The sequence below is a fragment of the Ischnura elegans genome, chromosome 7 (genome assembly GCF_921293095.1).
Source record: "Ischnura elegans chromosome 7, ioIscEleg1.1, whole genome shotgun sequence".
Taxonomy (NCBI): Eukaryota; Metazoa; Arthropoda; class Insecta; order Odonata; family Coenagrionidae; genus Ischnura; species Ischnura elegans.
In genome coordinates this window covers 58,416,356-58,432,127 of record NC_060252.1, presented here as the reverse complement: position 1 = coordinate 58,432,127, position 15,772 = coordinate 58,416,356, and the positions used below count along the sequence as shown (strand labels likewise).

General features: G+C 41.7%; 1 protein-coding gene across 1 annotated transcript; it reads right to left on the bottom strand.

Annotated features, from left to right (window-relative positions):
• Nucleotides 1-3,464: 3,464 nt before the first annotated feature.
• On the bottom strand, nucleotides 3,465-8,840 carry LOC124162690. Its single transcript, XM_046539289.1, has 2 exons — nucleotides 8,692-8,840; nucleotides 3,465-4,007 (listed from the first exon to the last, which is right to left on the bottom strand). Exons 1-2 carry the CDS (start codon nucleotides 8,828-8,830, stop codon nucleotides 3,661-3,663), a joined length of 486 nt encoding a protein of 161 aa, XP_046395245.1. The 5' UTR covers nucleotides 8,831-8,840; the 3' UTR covers nucleotides 3,465-3,660.
• Between the last annotated feature and the right edge of the window lie 6,932 nt (nucleotides 8,841-15,772).

Here is a 15,772-nt window from a genome sequence, read left to right as displayed (position 1 = left end):
GATAGAAAAAAACGCTCATTACTTCTCTCACTGTAGGTAACTTTGATCCAAGTATTTTTTCACTTTCTTTTCCAACTAGTTCAATTTCTGAATTTAGTCTTAATCTCATACCTTTCCCTGTTGACCTTTTCTTAAACTGTACGTCACGAGTATCCATGATGAACTATTGATTTCACAAATTTTCTACTGCAAACCTGAAGACAGTGACGGCGCTAGCAGGTGCGGGGCTAGGGGCGAACCTTCCGTGCGGGGCCCTTCACTTAAAATATTGAACTCTATACCCCATCTACAAACTCGAGCATTTTGAATCCCTACCACTCTCTGGCTAAGTATGTATTCACCTCCCAAATTCAGACTTCGTAATTACGCCGTTATGATACCATCACGCCTTTTGAGTTCAAAATAGTATAATACAAATTAAATTTATAATTATATTTATTCATAAAATTATAACGTAAAATAAACATAAAAAGCGATCTTTTTACTTTAAATTACTGCATTATAATTCCTTTTTCATAATATTATTTTTTGTCTTGCACGGGCTTAACAATACAGTAATAGTTGAAATTGCGTTTTCAAACTATCGTATATTTTAATTTTTTTTCACGAACGCGGGCCCCCCCAAAGCGCGGGGCAGTCGCCCCGGTCGCCCCGCCCTAAGACCGGCTCTGCCTGAAGAACTTCCTCGCCTTTGCGCACTATGAAATAGAACTTACTCTGTCCACATCGATCTACGCCCGTGAACAGACTGCCTCGTTCTTATTTCTTGAACACTTTTATTTACTGGTGGAGGCCGGGAAGCCCCATTAATTTTTCTTCATTCCTTCGTAATACACGAACACAATTGTATCACTTGCATGTAATATTTTGTACATTTAGAGCACTTTGAAACAAAACATGCTGGTACGGTGCACGGCCGTATGGAAACAACAAAGTAAGGATAAAGGGGTCATTACCCAGCATATCGGATGGCATTAAAGGTTAAAAGTGACATTGTAGGCTTTAATAATGTTAATCATGACTTAAAAGGAACAACCTGTTCAATTCTGTACCACTAGCATGTAAATATTGCCATCAGGAGCAAAGTCTTTGCCGAGGGAGGGGAAGGGTTGGAGGGGAAGGGCATGGCAAGTGGTGCGGGCCTTACATCAGCGGCGCCGCGGTGCGGGGTAGCGCCCTGGGGGGTGGATCGCATTACGACGGGCGATATCTCGTAAACGCTTAAAGATAGATCATAACAGACAGAAATTCGGCCCTGTAGAACTGTACTTTCTCGTTTTACATATAGGTACATATATAATTGTCCCAAAAAACTGAATTAAGGGTCCTAAGTACTTAGGGCCCTTGGGGCACGGGTTCCCGTTATTTTTAAGTAACCAAATTTTATCACGTGATTTGGACGTCTACGTCCAAATACGTGACGATACTAACGTCATTTGGATCATTTTGAGACTAGGAAAACATAACTTTTCTCAATTCTGAAAAATAAGGGCCGGCCTAATGCACAGTGAGGATTCACTTGCAAATGTATCTTTCTGTTTCGATTTATGCTGGATATAATGATTATTTCGTGTGCATAAACTGCGTACTTGCTCCGATTTTCGCAGTTGTTTTGTATTTTACGTCATATTAATACATCTGCAAAAGTAGTTGCGGTGGCCTAGTGAAGTAAAAGTGCTGCTGAGACCAAAGTGGTAATCGGATCGAGTCCCGGTCGCGGAAAACTTTATTCGTAATTTTTTTTGCAACTCGTTCACTCGTTTTGTATTTCTTGAAGGTTTCAAATCTTATAAGATTCGCTGCAACAGCTTTAAATACTTTTTTTATGGTACTGAGTTGCATAAAAGTTATGAATACGGAATATGAAGAGCTGTCTTATTCTTGTTAAGAATTGTTAGTACATTTTGAAGGTTTGGTATTTGCAAGAGGGCTGCCTAAAACTTGGCGTTAGAGGGCGTATAAAAACCCAGCGTCTGAGTAAATGTAATTGTTTAAGACTGGCGACAACGAGTCTCACATATCAGTTTATTATTGCAAATTTCATAAATTGCAATAATAAACTGATATGTGAGACTCGTTGGTTGATTGATTGTTGGTTTTTAAGATTTCTTGTAACGAACACAATGCTGTTCACCCGCCTCGTGAATAGGGTGATTTCCTATTATTATTTTTATTGCCTAAATCGAAAGATTATTACTCCTGGAGTACGTATTTCACGATTTTAGATTTTTATATGACGATATCTATTTTTCGCGATTAAATGAAAAGTGAAAATTTTCAAGCGCGCGAAAACGCGACGGGTAAGTATGAATGCCGGGATAACTCCCGTGTGACGTCGTTCTGGTTCCCGCTGCCGCAAGTAAAGGCTCCCACACACCTGAGCGGCCGCGGTGGCGGACTAGGCCGCGCGGCAGATGCGCCCTGTGCTCACACCTAAGCGGCCACGCCCACGGAAATGTTGCACTTAAACCGAGAGCGACAAACCGACGAACTCCGATCATTCTCGAGGTAGATCTTTATCCAATAAGTCACACGTACAATGGAGGTGAATAATAGTTGTGATATTGAAGAGGAGGCAATACTACTAGCCACGTTAATCGACGAAGAGCGAAGGCACAGGTAATTGCTTTTTGATTCTTACCAGCTTCGGTCATACTTTAATGAGCAGTTTACAAAATTACGATATCTGTTACAGAAAGAAGCGTAGGGTGTGGATACATGAAATTAATCTTTCTCGAGAGGAGAAAGGAGAATTTCACTCTCTCTACAAGAAGCTAAGGGAGCCTGAAGGACGATTTTATTTATATTTTCGAATGAATTTAGAATGCTTTGACTAGCTTCTGCATGCTGTGAGGCACTATATCACGAAGGACTTCACTAAGTACCGAAGACCGATAGGACCAACAGAGCGTCTAGCAGTTCCACTAAGGTATGCTATCGAAAAAATAGTCGAATAGTTAAAATATCAGTCTATTTATGTACTTTACTCGTTAGCTACGCTAAATAAATTAATGCTATTGAAATCGTGCGCAAAATTATGACTTTTGAAAGCATTATTTTCTTCCAATGGATTAGTCGTACTAGCCAATACAGATACAATTAAAATACCAATATTTTGAGCAATTAGCAAGCAAACTTTTACTAGGTTAAAGTATTAGGATAACATTTACTTTTGTCAAAAATACCTTTCAAAATTTCATCATTTTGTTAAATTGGTGGAACTGGGGAATGGGTTCCTTAATGAATTACTGTAAACAAATTCCAGAAAATTTAACCTTAAAAACTTTTATTTATTTAAATGGTTAATCGTTTAATGAACAATACTTTACGATTTGCAGTAACTTCCTAGACCTAATGTGCTTATATTTGCATACTTGAGTTGTAATAAAAGGAAACCAAGACATGGATACATTTTATAATGGCTCATTAGTTTAAACGTCAGCCGTTGATGCACCTTCATTTAGCTGCGCTAGTTCTTCTTGCATTAACAGTTCAGCTATCTTGTATTTAACCATATATTGGCGCCGGGGTGAAAACTTTTTAATTGTTTTAGCATATCCTAAACAAATAGTACTTCGTCATAAGCATTTGTAGTTTCCAATCGTCTATTTTCAAAATATTCGATCACTTGATTCACTGCAGGTTTTGGGGGAGATTTTCCTAGTATTTCCTTTTCAGAGTGGGGGTGTTCTTCCTAGTCATTGTTTCTTCCACTTTTTGTGCTGATGACACCTCAGTCTCATCTGAGTCACGTATGAGAGTCTCTGCCAAGGCGCCATCTTCAATGGGCGATTCTTTTTCAACATCCTCGGCCTCTAGCACTGTGAGGTTTGATTCAGTTGGGGAAAATTGTAGGTACTGCCTCAAAAATTGCATCTGATTTGCCCAGGGCCAAACTCTATACCGATTAATTCCCTTGCATTGTTGCCCCGTGTGTGTCTTTTCAGACAGCAAATGCTTTGCGTAGGAGTCTCTTAAATTTTTCCATCTCCTCTTCAGGTCATCTCCTAGAGTAAAAATGTTAAAATTATCATTAAAACTTTAAAATATTCAGCAATAGATATTCTAACATATTTAATCCTAATTAGTGCTTTCTGAGGTATTGTGCGTTTCCATGTTTTTCCTATTAGTTTTTCAGAAAGACTGCTATGGTCGAACCCTTTGCTCTGACTTTAGGGTGATATTCTGTTTGCACTAAAACACACCGCCCTCGTTGCATAGTACTTTATCGTCTCTTCTCTTTTCCAGATCTGCAAATACGAGATTACTCTTTCAACACTAACATAATTTTCAAATTTCTCGACGTGAAACACATTTCGCAATTAAGTTCACGTTTCTGACGATTTTTTCCTTATTCTAAATGCTAAGTTATTTCCAATATTTTTACAGATATCTTGCAACCGGTGACTCGTACAGCACTATTGGAACAGTTTCCGCATGGGTTTCTCAACAGTTAGCAAAATAGTGAAAGAGGTGTGTCGAGCGATTTATAAACACTTGCAACCAGTGTACATGGCTGAACCAACTGTGCTGACATGGGAGGACTGTATTCGCGGCTTCCTTGATAAGTGGCAGTTTCCCAATTGTATAGGAAGCATTGATGGGAAGCATGTCACTATAAAGTGCCCAAAGAAATCCAGGTGAAACTATTTTTGCTACTTGCAAAACTTTTCCATAGTTTTACTTGCTATTGTGGACTATAATTATAAGTTTATTTGTATAGACGTGGGCGGCTACAGCCGGAACAGTGATGGAGGGATTTTCGAGGCTTCAGTAATGGGCCAGAAATTAGCGAATGGCACTCTCAAAGTTCCCCAAGATCGGCCTTTGCCCGGTCAAGAACAATCAACTTCTTGCGTCAAAATAGGAGATGAAGCATTTCCTTTGCTCTCATATCTCATGAGGCCTTTCCCATATCGGCAGTCAAAATCAGACGAAAGGAAAAATATTTTCAATAAAAGATTATGCCGAGCTCGTCGAGTTGTTGAAAATGCTTTTGGCATTTTGTCTCAGAAATGGCGTATTTTAAATCGGCCGATCGACGTCAAAGTTGAAACTGCCATAGACATTATTAAAGCAACCTGAATCCTTCACAATTACCTGAGATCAAAAAATTGTGACGAGTTCTTAGGGCACTTGCTTGACAATGAAAACCCAACCATGGAAGCAATACAAAATCTGGCAAATGATGGTCGGAGACCCACTAATTACTCATTTCAAATTCGCGATAGGTTTGTAGATTATTTTAATATGTAATATAATATGCATATATTTATTTAATATGTTAGTCAATAAAGTTTTTGCCTTTAACATTTTCAAATTATTTTTTACGCTATTGTAAGTACCCTTTCCCTTGGGCTACAACCTTGTCGCGGTGGAAAGGCTTGCGCGCTCCTATGACCCCTAGAGCTGCACTGGCGGGATTAATTCTAAATTATTCCCGGTAGGGCCACCCATGCCAGATAGGTCGAAGGGTAGGAGCCAGACGAAAGGTAGTCCGCGTGATGGTGTCACGTAAAAAACACTGTTGGAATGGAAGTGGGAAACCCTACCAACTATCTCTTCCCTGAACACATGGAGTACAACCAAATGAGCCTCGGAATCTCATCGCCCGGGACCCGTCCGCAAAGGGCGGGTGTCGGGCACGGCAACGAGGTCGGCAAGGTCCTCGGGGTCGCCAACATGCGAAATCCTTGCAGAGACTTATCATCATCAACATCAGTGGCAGCAGTAATGAAGAAAGAAGAAAAGAAGACCAAGAAGATGGAGAAGAAGAAGTCTGCTATAAATGTGGGGACGTGGAATGTGAGGACTATGATGAGGGCGGGAAAGTTAGAAAATATCAAAAGGGAAATGGATAAAGGGAGGATAGATATCTTAGGATTATGCGAGGTGAGGTGGAGGGATGGGGGGGACTATTGGAGTGATGGGTATAGGGTTATATATAGTGGAGGGGAAGAAAGCCAGCGAGGGGTAGCTTTAGTATTAAACGGGAAGATGGGTAAGCGTGTGGTAGGTATAGACCAGGTAAGCGATAGGATTCTGGTGGTAGAAATTGAGGCGCGGCCCACCAACCTTATGTGGTGGTCCAGGTTTACATGCCCACTAGCAATCATAGGGAGGAAGAAGTAGACGAGGTGTATGAACAGCTCGAGGAAATAATTAGAGACACACCGGGTAAGAAAAATCTGGTAGTGATGGGGGACTGGAACGCCTCAGTCGGGGAAGGGAGGGATGGAAACGAAATAGGAGATTTTGGTCTAGGAAAACGGAACGACAGGGGAGAGAAAGCAGCAGAATTTTGTAGGAGAAACAAATTATTCATCACAAACACATGGTTCAATCATCATAAAGGGCGAAGGTACACGTGGAAAAGTCCAGGGGATGCGGGGAGATATCAAATAGACTACATTATGGTAAGACAGAGGTTTAGGAACAGTGTGAAAAACTCGCGCAGCTTCCCTGCAGCGGATGCGGATTCGGACCACAATCTAGTGCTCATGAAATGCAACGTAAGATTCAAAAGACTTATGAAAGTTAGGAAGGCGAAGAAATGGAACGTAGAAGCCCTGAAGGGGAGTATGAGGAGAGAATATCAGGAGCTAGTGGACATTGGTATACGGGAGATTGAAAGTACCAAGACGGTAGAGGAAAGATGGGATAATATAAAAACGGGAATAGTCAAAGCGGCGGAGAAGTCAATTGGTTACGTTGACAGTAGAAGGATAAAGAAGCCGTGGATAACGGAGGCAATGGTAAATGAAATGGAAGAGAGGAGGAAGTGGAAGAACGTGGACACAGAACAGGGTAAAAGAATGTATAGGGAATTGAATAATCGATTACGACGTGAAACTAAGAGGGCAAGGGAGGCTTGGTGGAAAAGACAGTGCGAGGAAATGGAAAAGTTCCAGAAGGATGGAGAAGTAGGCGCGTTGTACGCCAAAGTTAAGTCACTATCGGGCGGCAAAAGAGGACAAGCCATGTCTAAAATTAAGGCTAAAGATGGGAGGATGCTAACCGAGCGAGAAGAGGTACAGGGTAGGTGGAAGGAATACGTGGAGGACCTGTATGACGGAACGAACAGACCAGAGAGATTGACTCTAGAGGAGGAAAGTGCAGTGGAGGAGGATAATCTTGGGCCGGAGATATTAGATTCAGAAATAGAGAGATCACTCCGTGATATGAAGGCTAGGAAAGCAGTAGGCGTGGACAACATCCCGTGTGAGCTTCTGAAGAATCTAGGGAAGGAAGGTAAGAAAAGGTTTTTCGAACTAGTGCGCAAGATCTATGAGGAGGGATGTTGGCCGGAGGATTTCGTGAAGACGGTTTTAATTCCGCTTCCGAAAAAGAAGAAAGCTGTGGAATGCGGAGATTATAGGACTATCAGCCTAATATCCCATGCGGCTAAATTAGTGCTGAGGATATTGAACAGACGAATGGAGGCGAGGGCAAACGAGTATTTGGGCGAAGATCAGTTTGGTTTCAGAAAAGGGAAGTCAACTCGTGATGCAATAGCAATAATGAGGGCCCTCGTGGAGAGGAACCTAGAATATGAGCAGGACGTATATGTGTGTTTCGTGGATTTTGAAAAAGCGTTTGATAGGGTGAACTGGGTAAAGTTAATGGATATTCTCAAGAGAATAGGTGTAGACTGGAGGGATAGACGACTGATTTGTAATCTGTATATGGCCCAGACTGCGCAAGTGAGGATAGCGGACGGAGAATCTGGGTGGGCAAGCATTGGCCGAGGTGTGAGGCAAGGCTGTCCTCTATCGCCACTGCTCTTTAACGTGTATGCTGAAGAGATGGTAAGGGAAGCGTGGGATGAGTTAGAAGCTGGGATAAAAGTGGGAGGAATGATGTTCAAATCAGTGAGATTCGCGGATGACCAGGCGTTGATCAGTCAGTCAGCAAGGGGGCTTCAGGCCCTAGTGGATGCGTTATACGAACGTTGCGAGGAGTTTGGGATGAGGATTAATCACAAGAAAACTAAGGTAATGCGGTTTTGTAAAGCATCACGAGCGAGGAATGTGAGACTCAAGATAAAGGTGGGTGGTGAAAAACTTGAGCAGGTTGAGCAATTCAACTATTTAGGCAGTACGTTAGAGGAAAACGGATACAGTAGTAAGGACATCAGGAAGAGAATAGCATTAGCGAAGGAGGCGTTCATGAGCAGGAAGGAGCTTCTGAGAGGATCGTTGTGTAAGAGTTTAAAGAAAAGGTTAGTGAAGAGTTTGGTTTGGAGTGTAGCTCTCTACGGTGCGGAAACGTGGACTCTGAGGAAAGAAGACGAGAGAAGATTGGAGGCGTTCGAGATGTGGGTATGGAGAAGAATGGAGAGGGTGAAATGGACGGAGAGGAAAAGGAACGACGAAGTGCTGGATATGGTTGGCGAGGAGAGAAAGCTTTTAGATGAGACACGCAGAAGACAGAAGGTTTGGATGGAGTTAGTGCTTAGCGGTGAGGGGATGTTGAAAATGGTGTTAGAGGGTAGAATGTTGGGGAAACGAGGGAGGGGAAGGAAAAGAATAGGATTTTTAGATAGATTGAAAGAGAGTAGGCCTTACAGTGAATTAAAGAAGGCAGTGCTGGAAGGAAAGGGAGGCTCCCAGATCACCTCTTTAGTACTCCATGGAAACCTACCTTAATCGGTAGAATACTATAATAATAATAATAATTGTAAGTACTTACCAGAAGATCCGAGCGATCTTCCTATCCCCTCCCATACTTGATCCTTCTTTCTGATGTTTTTGTAGGCCTGGTGAGCTAAGTCGAATAGAATACTATGAATTTTAACAGATTCAATTAGTTTTTCTGTCGAAGCACTCATTTTGATGAGAATTTTCAGCACTACATCACTGACAGACGTCCAGTGAGCTATATATAAGGTTCCCCTAGTTCCCCCTCCCTCGAAGGCGAGCTTTCGAGGCTGAACTCTGTAACTTTGTAATTGGGTGCATCCAGGGGGAGCTCCGCTCACTGAGCGGAAGGTGAGCGAACCACCGCTCTCCCCCTGGATGCGACCGCTCACCACCCGATCACAAGTGAGCGGCCGCCATATTTGTGAGCGTACTCCGGGTATGATCACCTCGCTCACCGACCAGTGAGCGGCGGCGCGAGTTCAAAATGGTGCCGAAGAACTGTCAGGTCGAGCAGCCGTATTAATTATACATTGTAACGTATCGAACGCGGGATGACTTATACGTAATGTAGGCATATTAAATGCGATTGGCAGAAGGCCTTTTGTTACGTATTTATTTACTAAATTAGGTAGCCAAAATATTAATCTGCGGTGGAATTTTGTCGTAAGCCAGGTGAAGTTCAGATGTAGCCTTCGCTGAAAAATGGATTTTCGAGTTGAAATGTGTTTTTAATTCTTTATTAATATTTCATAGGCTTCAGATAAATTGAAATATAGCTATATACGTAAATCGCGGGGTATTACTTGTCCGCTTAGTCAAAAAATAAGGCGTGAGTAATTTTTCTCCCGGGTTAACTAAGTAATTGCTTCAACATTGCCTTCAGGCCGTTTTACACGGGGGACGTCATTGCGCAATAGCTGAAGTATGTATGAAGTTAAAATCAAAATTGCATCGTGTAAAGCGGTGAATTTCTATAACACACGCGAGAATGATCGTACATAAGGTACCTTTATAAATATTGGTCTTCTGGTAGAGAAACATATTACAGTGATATCAGGGTTAAGAGTAAAACCTTTCATGTGACCTTTGACAAAGTGAGTGGCATATATAAAGTAGACAGAACTAGAAATGTTGAAGGTTAGAGGCTAAATCTATTATGTCAATAAAAAGTTGGCATCAAGCAAGTTGTTCAGCGATTTTAAAAAACCCTTAAAACTACTCGCTGGCGAACGACAAGAAGATATAACTAAAATTTGTTTGTCATCAGCAGGAACATGAACATTAACCCGAGCACATTCAAAGTCCATTCCTCAATTAGAAGCTCATGTGGCACATAGCTCACTTCAAAATTAATGTCAGATTTGGTTAGTACGATAACACCAGCATTTTTTTAATTTGACCGGTTCACCAGCACTTCCTCAAAACATCCGCCACACTACGTCCCGTAATGCTGAGATATAACTTCATCATTAATCACCCGATGTTCACAAAGAGTTTGTTGTGATAATAATGTCTACTGCTGTCCTTGATCAATTATTAAATCTCATTCAAGAAACTATAAGACGAAGCGGATTTCACGGAATTAGCAAATGTGAAACTATTGCTTTCTAAACATGGGAAAGACGTCCATTTTAGTGCAAAGACCCTCTTTTTTCAAGACTTCAATGTCAGGCGCCAGATTCTCAACGAAATATTTGGACGATTGACACAAAAGGCATTTCCAATAAATATCACGGGACTCGTAAAGAACTGTTAGCGATAAATCCTTAAGGCCCGTACATTAAGAGTGATATATATTCGGGACAGAGTCACAAGGTATGAACTTATCACAGGAATTAAAGGATATTTCGCAGCCGCTACACGAAAGTATGCACAAGCGCTGGGCGCCATATTGAATGTTTTGCATTTCAAGTTCCCCACCAAAGCGCTCACTGAGCATTCACCATCCAGGGGGGAATGTGATCGCTCAGTGAGCGCTGACGTCACAGTCCGCTCACTGATCAGGGAGCGATCACTCCCCCTGGATGCACCCTAGAATCGAACCTACGAATACGAGCACGGACGTTGCATTAATTTTTATCACGCTTAACTTGCACATAACCTATAGCATCATCGCCGTATTCTTCTCGTCCGACTCTATGTGAAAAAAGGATTTAGAAACGTTAACATCAACTAATACCCTAAGAAAATCAATTTCCAATCGTGGCGATATACTCACCTAGCCATCTTCACTCCCCGGGTCTCAGAATTTATGTAGTTACTATTTCTACTTATGAATGTAAACATTGAGGCAATTGAAATTTTAGGCAAGTTTCTCGCGTCTCCCTTATCGAAACCAGGATCCATGATGCCCACAGAAGCAAAATAATATCCCTAGTAACTTTTTCACTCTTCGGAAAAGCACGTCACGGCGATAATATGTACACTTCGCAAAGAGAAACGCTAACGAAGTGCCGATCCGTGCTGAAGACCTTGCAAATACGCCGAACCCCCATGAATTTCATGGGACCGCCGCATGGTTGCATGAGCTGACGTCATATTTCCGTCAGCCAATGGAAATACGTATTGAGGTGGGAGTGTCTGCTGATGAAAAAAGCTTCCTTTTCTTGCGATTAAAAAACATTCCATGGAAAATTATTACATATAATAAACGTTTTACGTATATATTTATCCTTATTGATTTTTTAGAACATATTTGAAGGCAAATTAAAATTTTGTCCAGAGGTCTATTGTTTCTCTGTATTCGTAGCTATAGGGCGCGAAAAGGAAAGGAAACGGAAGGGAGCGGAAAGGAAACAGATAGAATCCTCGTTCTGAGACGCCCCCTATACGAAGACAACGAAAAAATATTCATTTTTTGATTTTCGGATATAGCCTAATTTTCAACGAAAAGGAAACGGAAAGGATACAGAAAGGGAACGGAAAGGGAGCGGAAAGGAAACGGGAATGGAAGGGAAAGGAAACGGAAAGGGAGCGGAAAGGAAACGGAAAGGGAGCGGGAAGGAAACGGAAAGGGAAGGGAAAGGAAACGGAAAGGGATCGGAAAGGAAACGGAAAAGGAGCGGAAAGGAAACGGAAAGGGGGCGGAAAGGAAACGGAAAGGGAGCGGAATGGAAACGGAAAGGGAGCGGAATGGAAACGGAAAGGGAACGGAAAGGAAACGGAAAGGAAACGGAAAAGGACGGTGGCGCCCTCTATCCGCTGTCAAGGGAAAAACATTCACTTTTGGATATTTGGATTTTCCACGTTTGATCGTTATTGTCTTTTTCAATGTTAAATTCCATTTATTTGGGCACGTGAAAAACACCAATATTCGTACATGTAAGGGATCGAATAGCATAAAACCTCGTTAAGTAACTGTTAAGAAAAAACATCATTTGTATCCGCTGTAAAAGAAAAAACATCATTTGTATCCGCTGTAAAAGAAAAAACATCATTTGTATATATATAACTCGCTTTGCTCGCTGGGGGGCTATGCCCCCCCTAGGCCCCCCCGAAAAAGGCCTGCGGCCTGTTATGCTCACTGTGGGAGGTCTTACACTATTTGTTTGCTATTTGTTACTTAAGGATCGTTTACTTTTCAGCTGGCAAGCTTAGGTATAAGCAATATTTCCACTTTCACGTAAAACGAGTGCATGTTAGGCTACAATATGAATGCAAATATTTATGAAGAGACACGCTTTTCTGAGGGGCTAAAAAAGTAAAATAAATTTCTACGAGTTTCTCTAACTTATTCAATTCAAACACAAAAAACGTTGAGACCACGTTCCACTGTAACACCCGATGCAAACGTAATATCATAGCACAACAACTTTACGAATTACAATGAAAAACACGTTTATTAATCATTTTCCACAAAACTCAACCAATTTCTTGATATACGAAGGCGCGACCGGAGTTTAAGCCCCTTGTCGCATTGGCGGCGGTTTCTGGAACTATTTATTGCGAAAAAACATTATCGAAACCATTGATAAAACGATTTCCCGTTCCTTTTAGTGCAACCCGCCCGGGAGACCTTACGTGGATAGATATTTTATATAAAATATATATATATTACTATATTTATATATTTTATTTTTCCTAAATAGTTCTAGAAACCGCCGCCAATGCGACAAGGGGCTTAAACTCCGGTTCACCCGTTTGTTCTTGCGGAAAGAAGACGCAAAGAAATAGAAACTTCAAATATTACTTTCTTAATTCCCTTCCTTATATTTATCAGTTTTTCGTTTTAATTCCTCTATCTTCTTTCCCAATTTAGGTCCTCTTGTTTGCATAAACAAATATGTTGCTATGATTGTTCGTTTGTATGACTGCCGCGCCGCCATTGGAATTTGGTGGCCATTTTTTGAACTTATCCCTATACTCACTTTTAATTGAATAGACGGATAAATAATTGTAAATTTAGTGTTTTCATAATTTTTCCTGGGGTTTCAGACAATTTTAGAGGGGGTCTTCATTAGACTTTTTGCCGTATCTCGTCTCGTTCACTCCAAACATTTGTATAGGTGAGTGAATGAATGAATGAATGAGTGGTCGTTAAGGGGCTTCATGTTATATAGATGAGACAGCCTCATTTTCCTAATTTGATCGTAAACGCCTATTTCAATGCTAAATGCTTATAACTTGAACCGATGTTAAACATCGAAAAACGTAAATTTATGGAATAAAACTAATAGAATCCTCTTTCTGAGACAATACATCTTATACAAAGACAACGAAAAAATATTCAATTTTTCAATTTTCGGATATGGCCTAATTTTCAACGAAAAGGAAACAGAAAGGATACGGAAAGGGAACGAAAAGCAAACGGAAAGGCATCGGAATAGAAACGGAAGGGAATCCCGTCCCTTTCCGTTTCCTTTCCGTTCCTTTTCCGTTTCCTTTCCGTTTCCTTTCCGCCATGTTTCCGTTTCCTTTCCGTTTCCTTTCCGCTTCCTTTGTGTTTCCTTTCCGTTCCATTTCCGTTTCCCTTCCGTTTCCTTTCCGTTTCCTTTCCGTTCCCTTTCCGTTTCCTTTCCGCTCCGTTTCCGTTTCCTTTCCGTTTTTTTCTCGCTCCGTTTCCGTTTCCTTTCCGCTCCCTTTCCGTTTCCTTTCCGTTCCCTTTCCTTTCCTTTCCCTTTCCGTTTCCTTTCCGTTTTCTTTCCGCTTCGTTTCCGTTTCCTTTCCGTTCCCTTTCCGTTTCCTTTCCGTTTCCTTTCCGTTCACTTTCCGTTTCCTTTCTGTTTCATTTCCGCTCCGTTTCCGTTCCCTTTCCGTTTCCTTTCCGTTTCCTTTCCGTTTCCTCTCCGTTTCCTTTCGGCTTCCTTTGCGTTTCCTTTCCGTTCCCTTTCCGTTTCCTTTCCGCTCCGTTTCCGTTTCCTTTCCGTTTCCTTCTCGCTCCGTTTCCGTTTCCTTTCCGTTCCCTTTCCATTTCCTTTCCGTTTCCTTTCGACGACTTTCCGCAGCCTACTGGCACAGTCCTGTGCGAGAAGAAAGTTAGGTTGCGGTGGAAGGGGTTAGTAGAAAGGACAGAGGCGAAGAAAGTGAGGCAGAGAGAGAAGGAATGACAGGAGAACCACACTACTTATGACAAAACGTTTAAATTCCGTAGTGGCTGTTGTGAGCAAAATACAAATGGACTCGAGGACACACCAAAACGCACAAGACAGAGGCAGGAAGCACACACACGCAAGACTAATAGGCAAGGGTGAGGAAATCATTCATTATAAAGACCTACCCTTTAAACTAGTAAAGAAATCCAGGCCGTGCTCCATTGCCGTGCGATTAGAGGGAGCCAGATGACAAGTAGGGGTGGGCCGTGACGTCATGGCAACATTAGCAGTTTCAGAACGCACTTTCCTTACCTTTTTTTAAAGCGAATGTTACTCTCCATGTTTTTTTGTTACAAATTATTATGTACATTTTATTACAAAATAATTTTTTATAGTATCGAATTAGAAATTTTGAGGCAAAAAAATTGATAAAAGTGTTGTTTGACTATTATGTCGTTTGTTAACCAGTGCCGGAACGGCGCTCCGGCCTTCCTGCACCATGACACCACTGGTCGTGGGTAACCCCTTTGTGGGATTGTTGGTAACAGTTACGAAGGGTTTGCCGTTTACGCTCCACACAAAACAACTCTCCTCTCCAGTTCACAAGCATTTAGGAAGTTCCGTTGCCCCATGATTTTCCCGCTGCGCAGCGACACGATCTTTTGCGAGAGCTATATGGCAAGGCAAAAGTTGAAATTCCGTAATGGCTATTGAGATCGGAATACAAATGGACCCAAGGATACGCTGAAACGCACAAGACTGAGACAAGAATCACTCACACGCAAGGCTAGCCGGAGGCTAAGGGGTGAATGGCTTATGGGGCTTCAGTCCACACATCTGAATTTGTATCCCTTATGGCGACTACCCGCAACGCATCTGCCAAGGAGGATACAAGCCCAAGGGCACCTATCTTCTGACACCGCCCATAACGATCACGCATGTTACGAAATCCCGTCTGTAAAGGGCTGGTCACACGGTACATTAACTTGCACGAGTTAATATCTGTTTGGATAGATGACTTTTGTGGACCGGAACGGAACATTAACGAATGTATGAACAAAATTAGAACAGGCTCTCTTTTCCGTTCAGGCGTTCACATTAGTTGGGTGGTTACACGGTGCATTTTCGTGTTAATTCACGATTTCATACATTTAGGCATTAACTTGTACGTGTTAATGTATCGTGTAACCAGACCTTAACGTGGTGAGTTCCCGCTCCCATGAACATTCCTATGATCGCCGATATTAATATCCGGAGTTTCTTTTGTCCCTTTGGGAATTATTTCCTCTTTTATAAAGAAATTAGGGCGATCTTTGCTACTTAACCGTTCCTTACCTTATCATCAGTTGTTCTCACGTTTGGCCATCACCACTAATTGGAAGTTCTACTACTTATCTTAAAATCGTTCCCTTTACAGCCGTTTGATGGAAAGGGTGGGACGATGGTTAATCGTTACGGGTCTGTTGCTTCAATAAAGACGACTTTTCGGAATATTAGCTGGAAAGCCTATGATGTATAGGGTAAAATCCTTTATTATGGATAATACAAAATCCCGTTTATAACACAATAGAACGATGGTCCCCAAAAATTCGTTATAAG

Excerpts from the sequence above, each read along its gene's own strand:
- LOC124162690 (XM_046539289.1), bottom strand. The coding sequence starts at position 8,830 with ATGAGTGCTTCGACAGAAAAACTAATTGAATCTGTTAAAATTCATAGT. Across the intron at positions 4,008-8,691 it reads AAGATCGCTCGGATCTTCTG|GAGATGACCTGAAGAGGAGA; the intron begins GTAAGTACTTAC and ends TTTTTACTCTAG.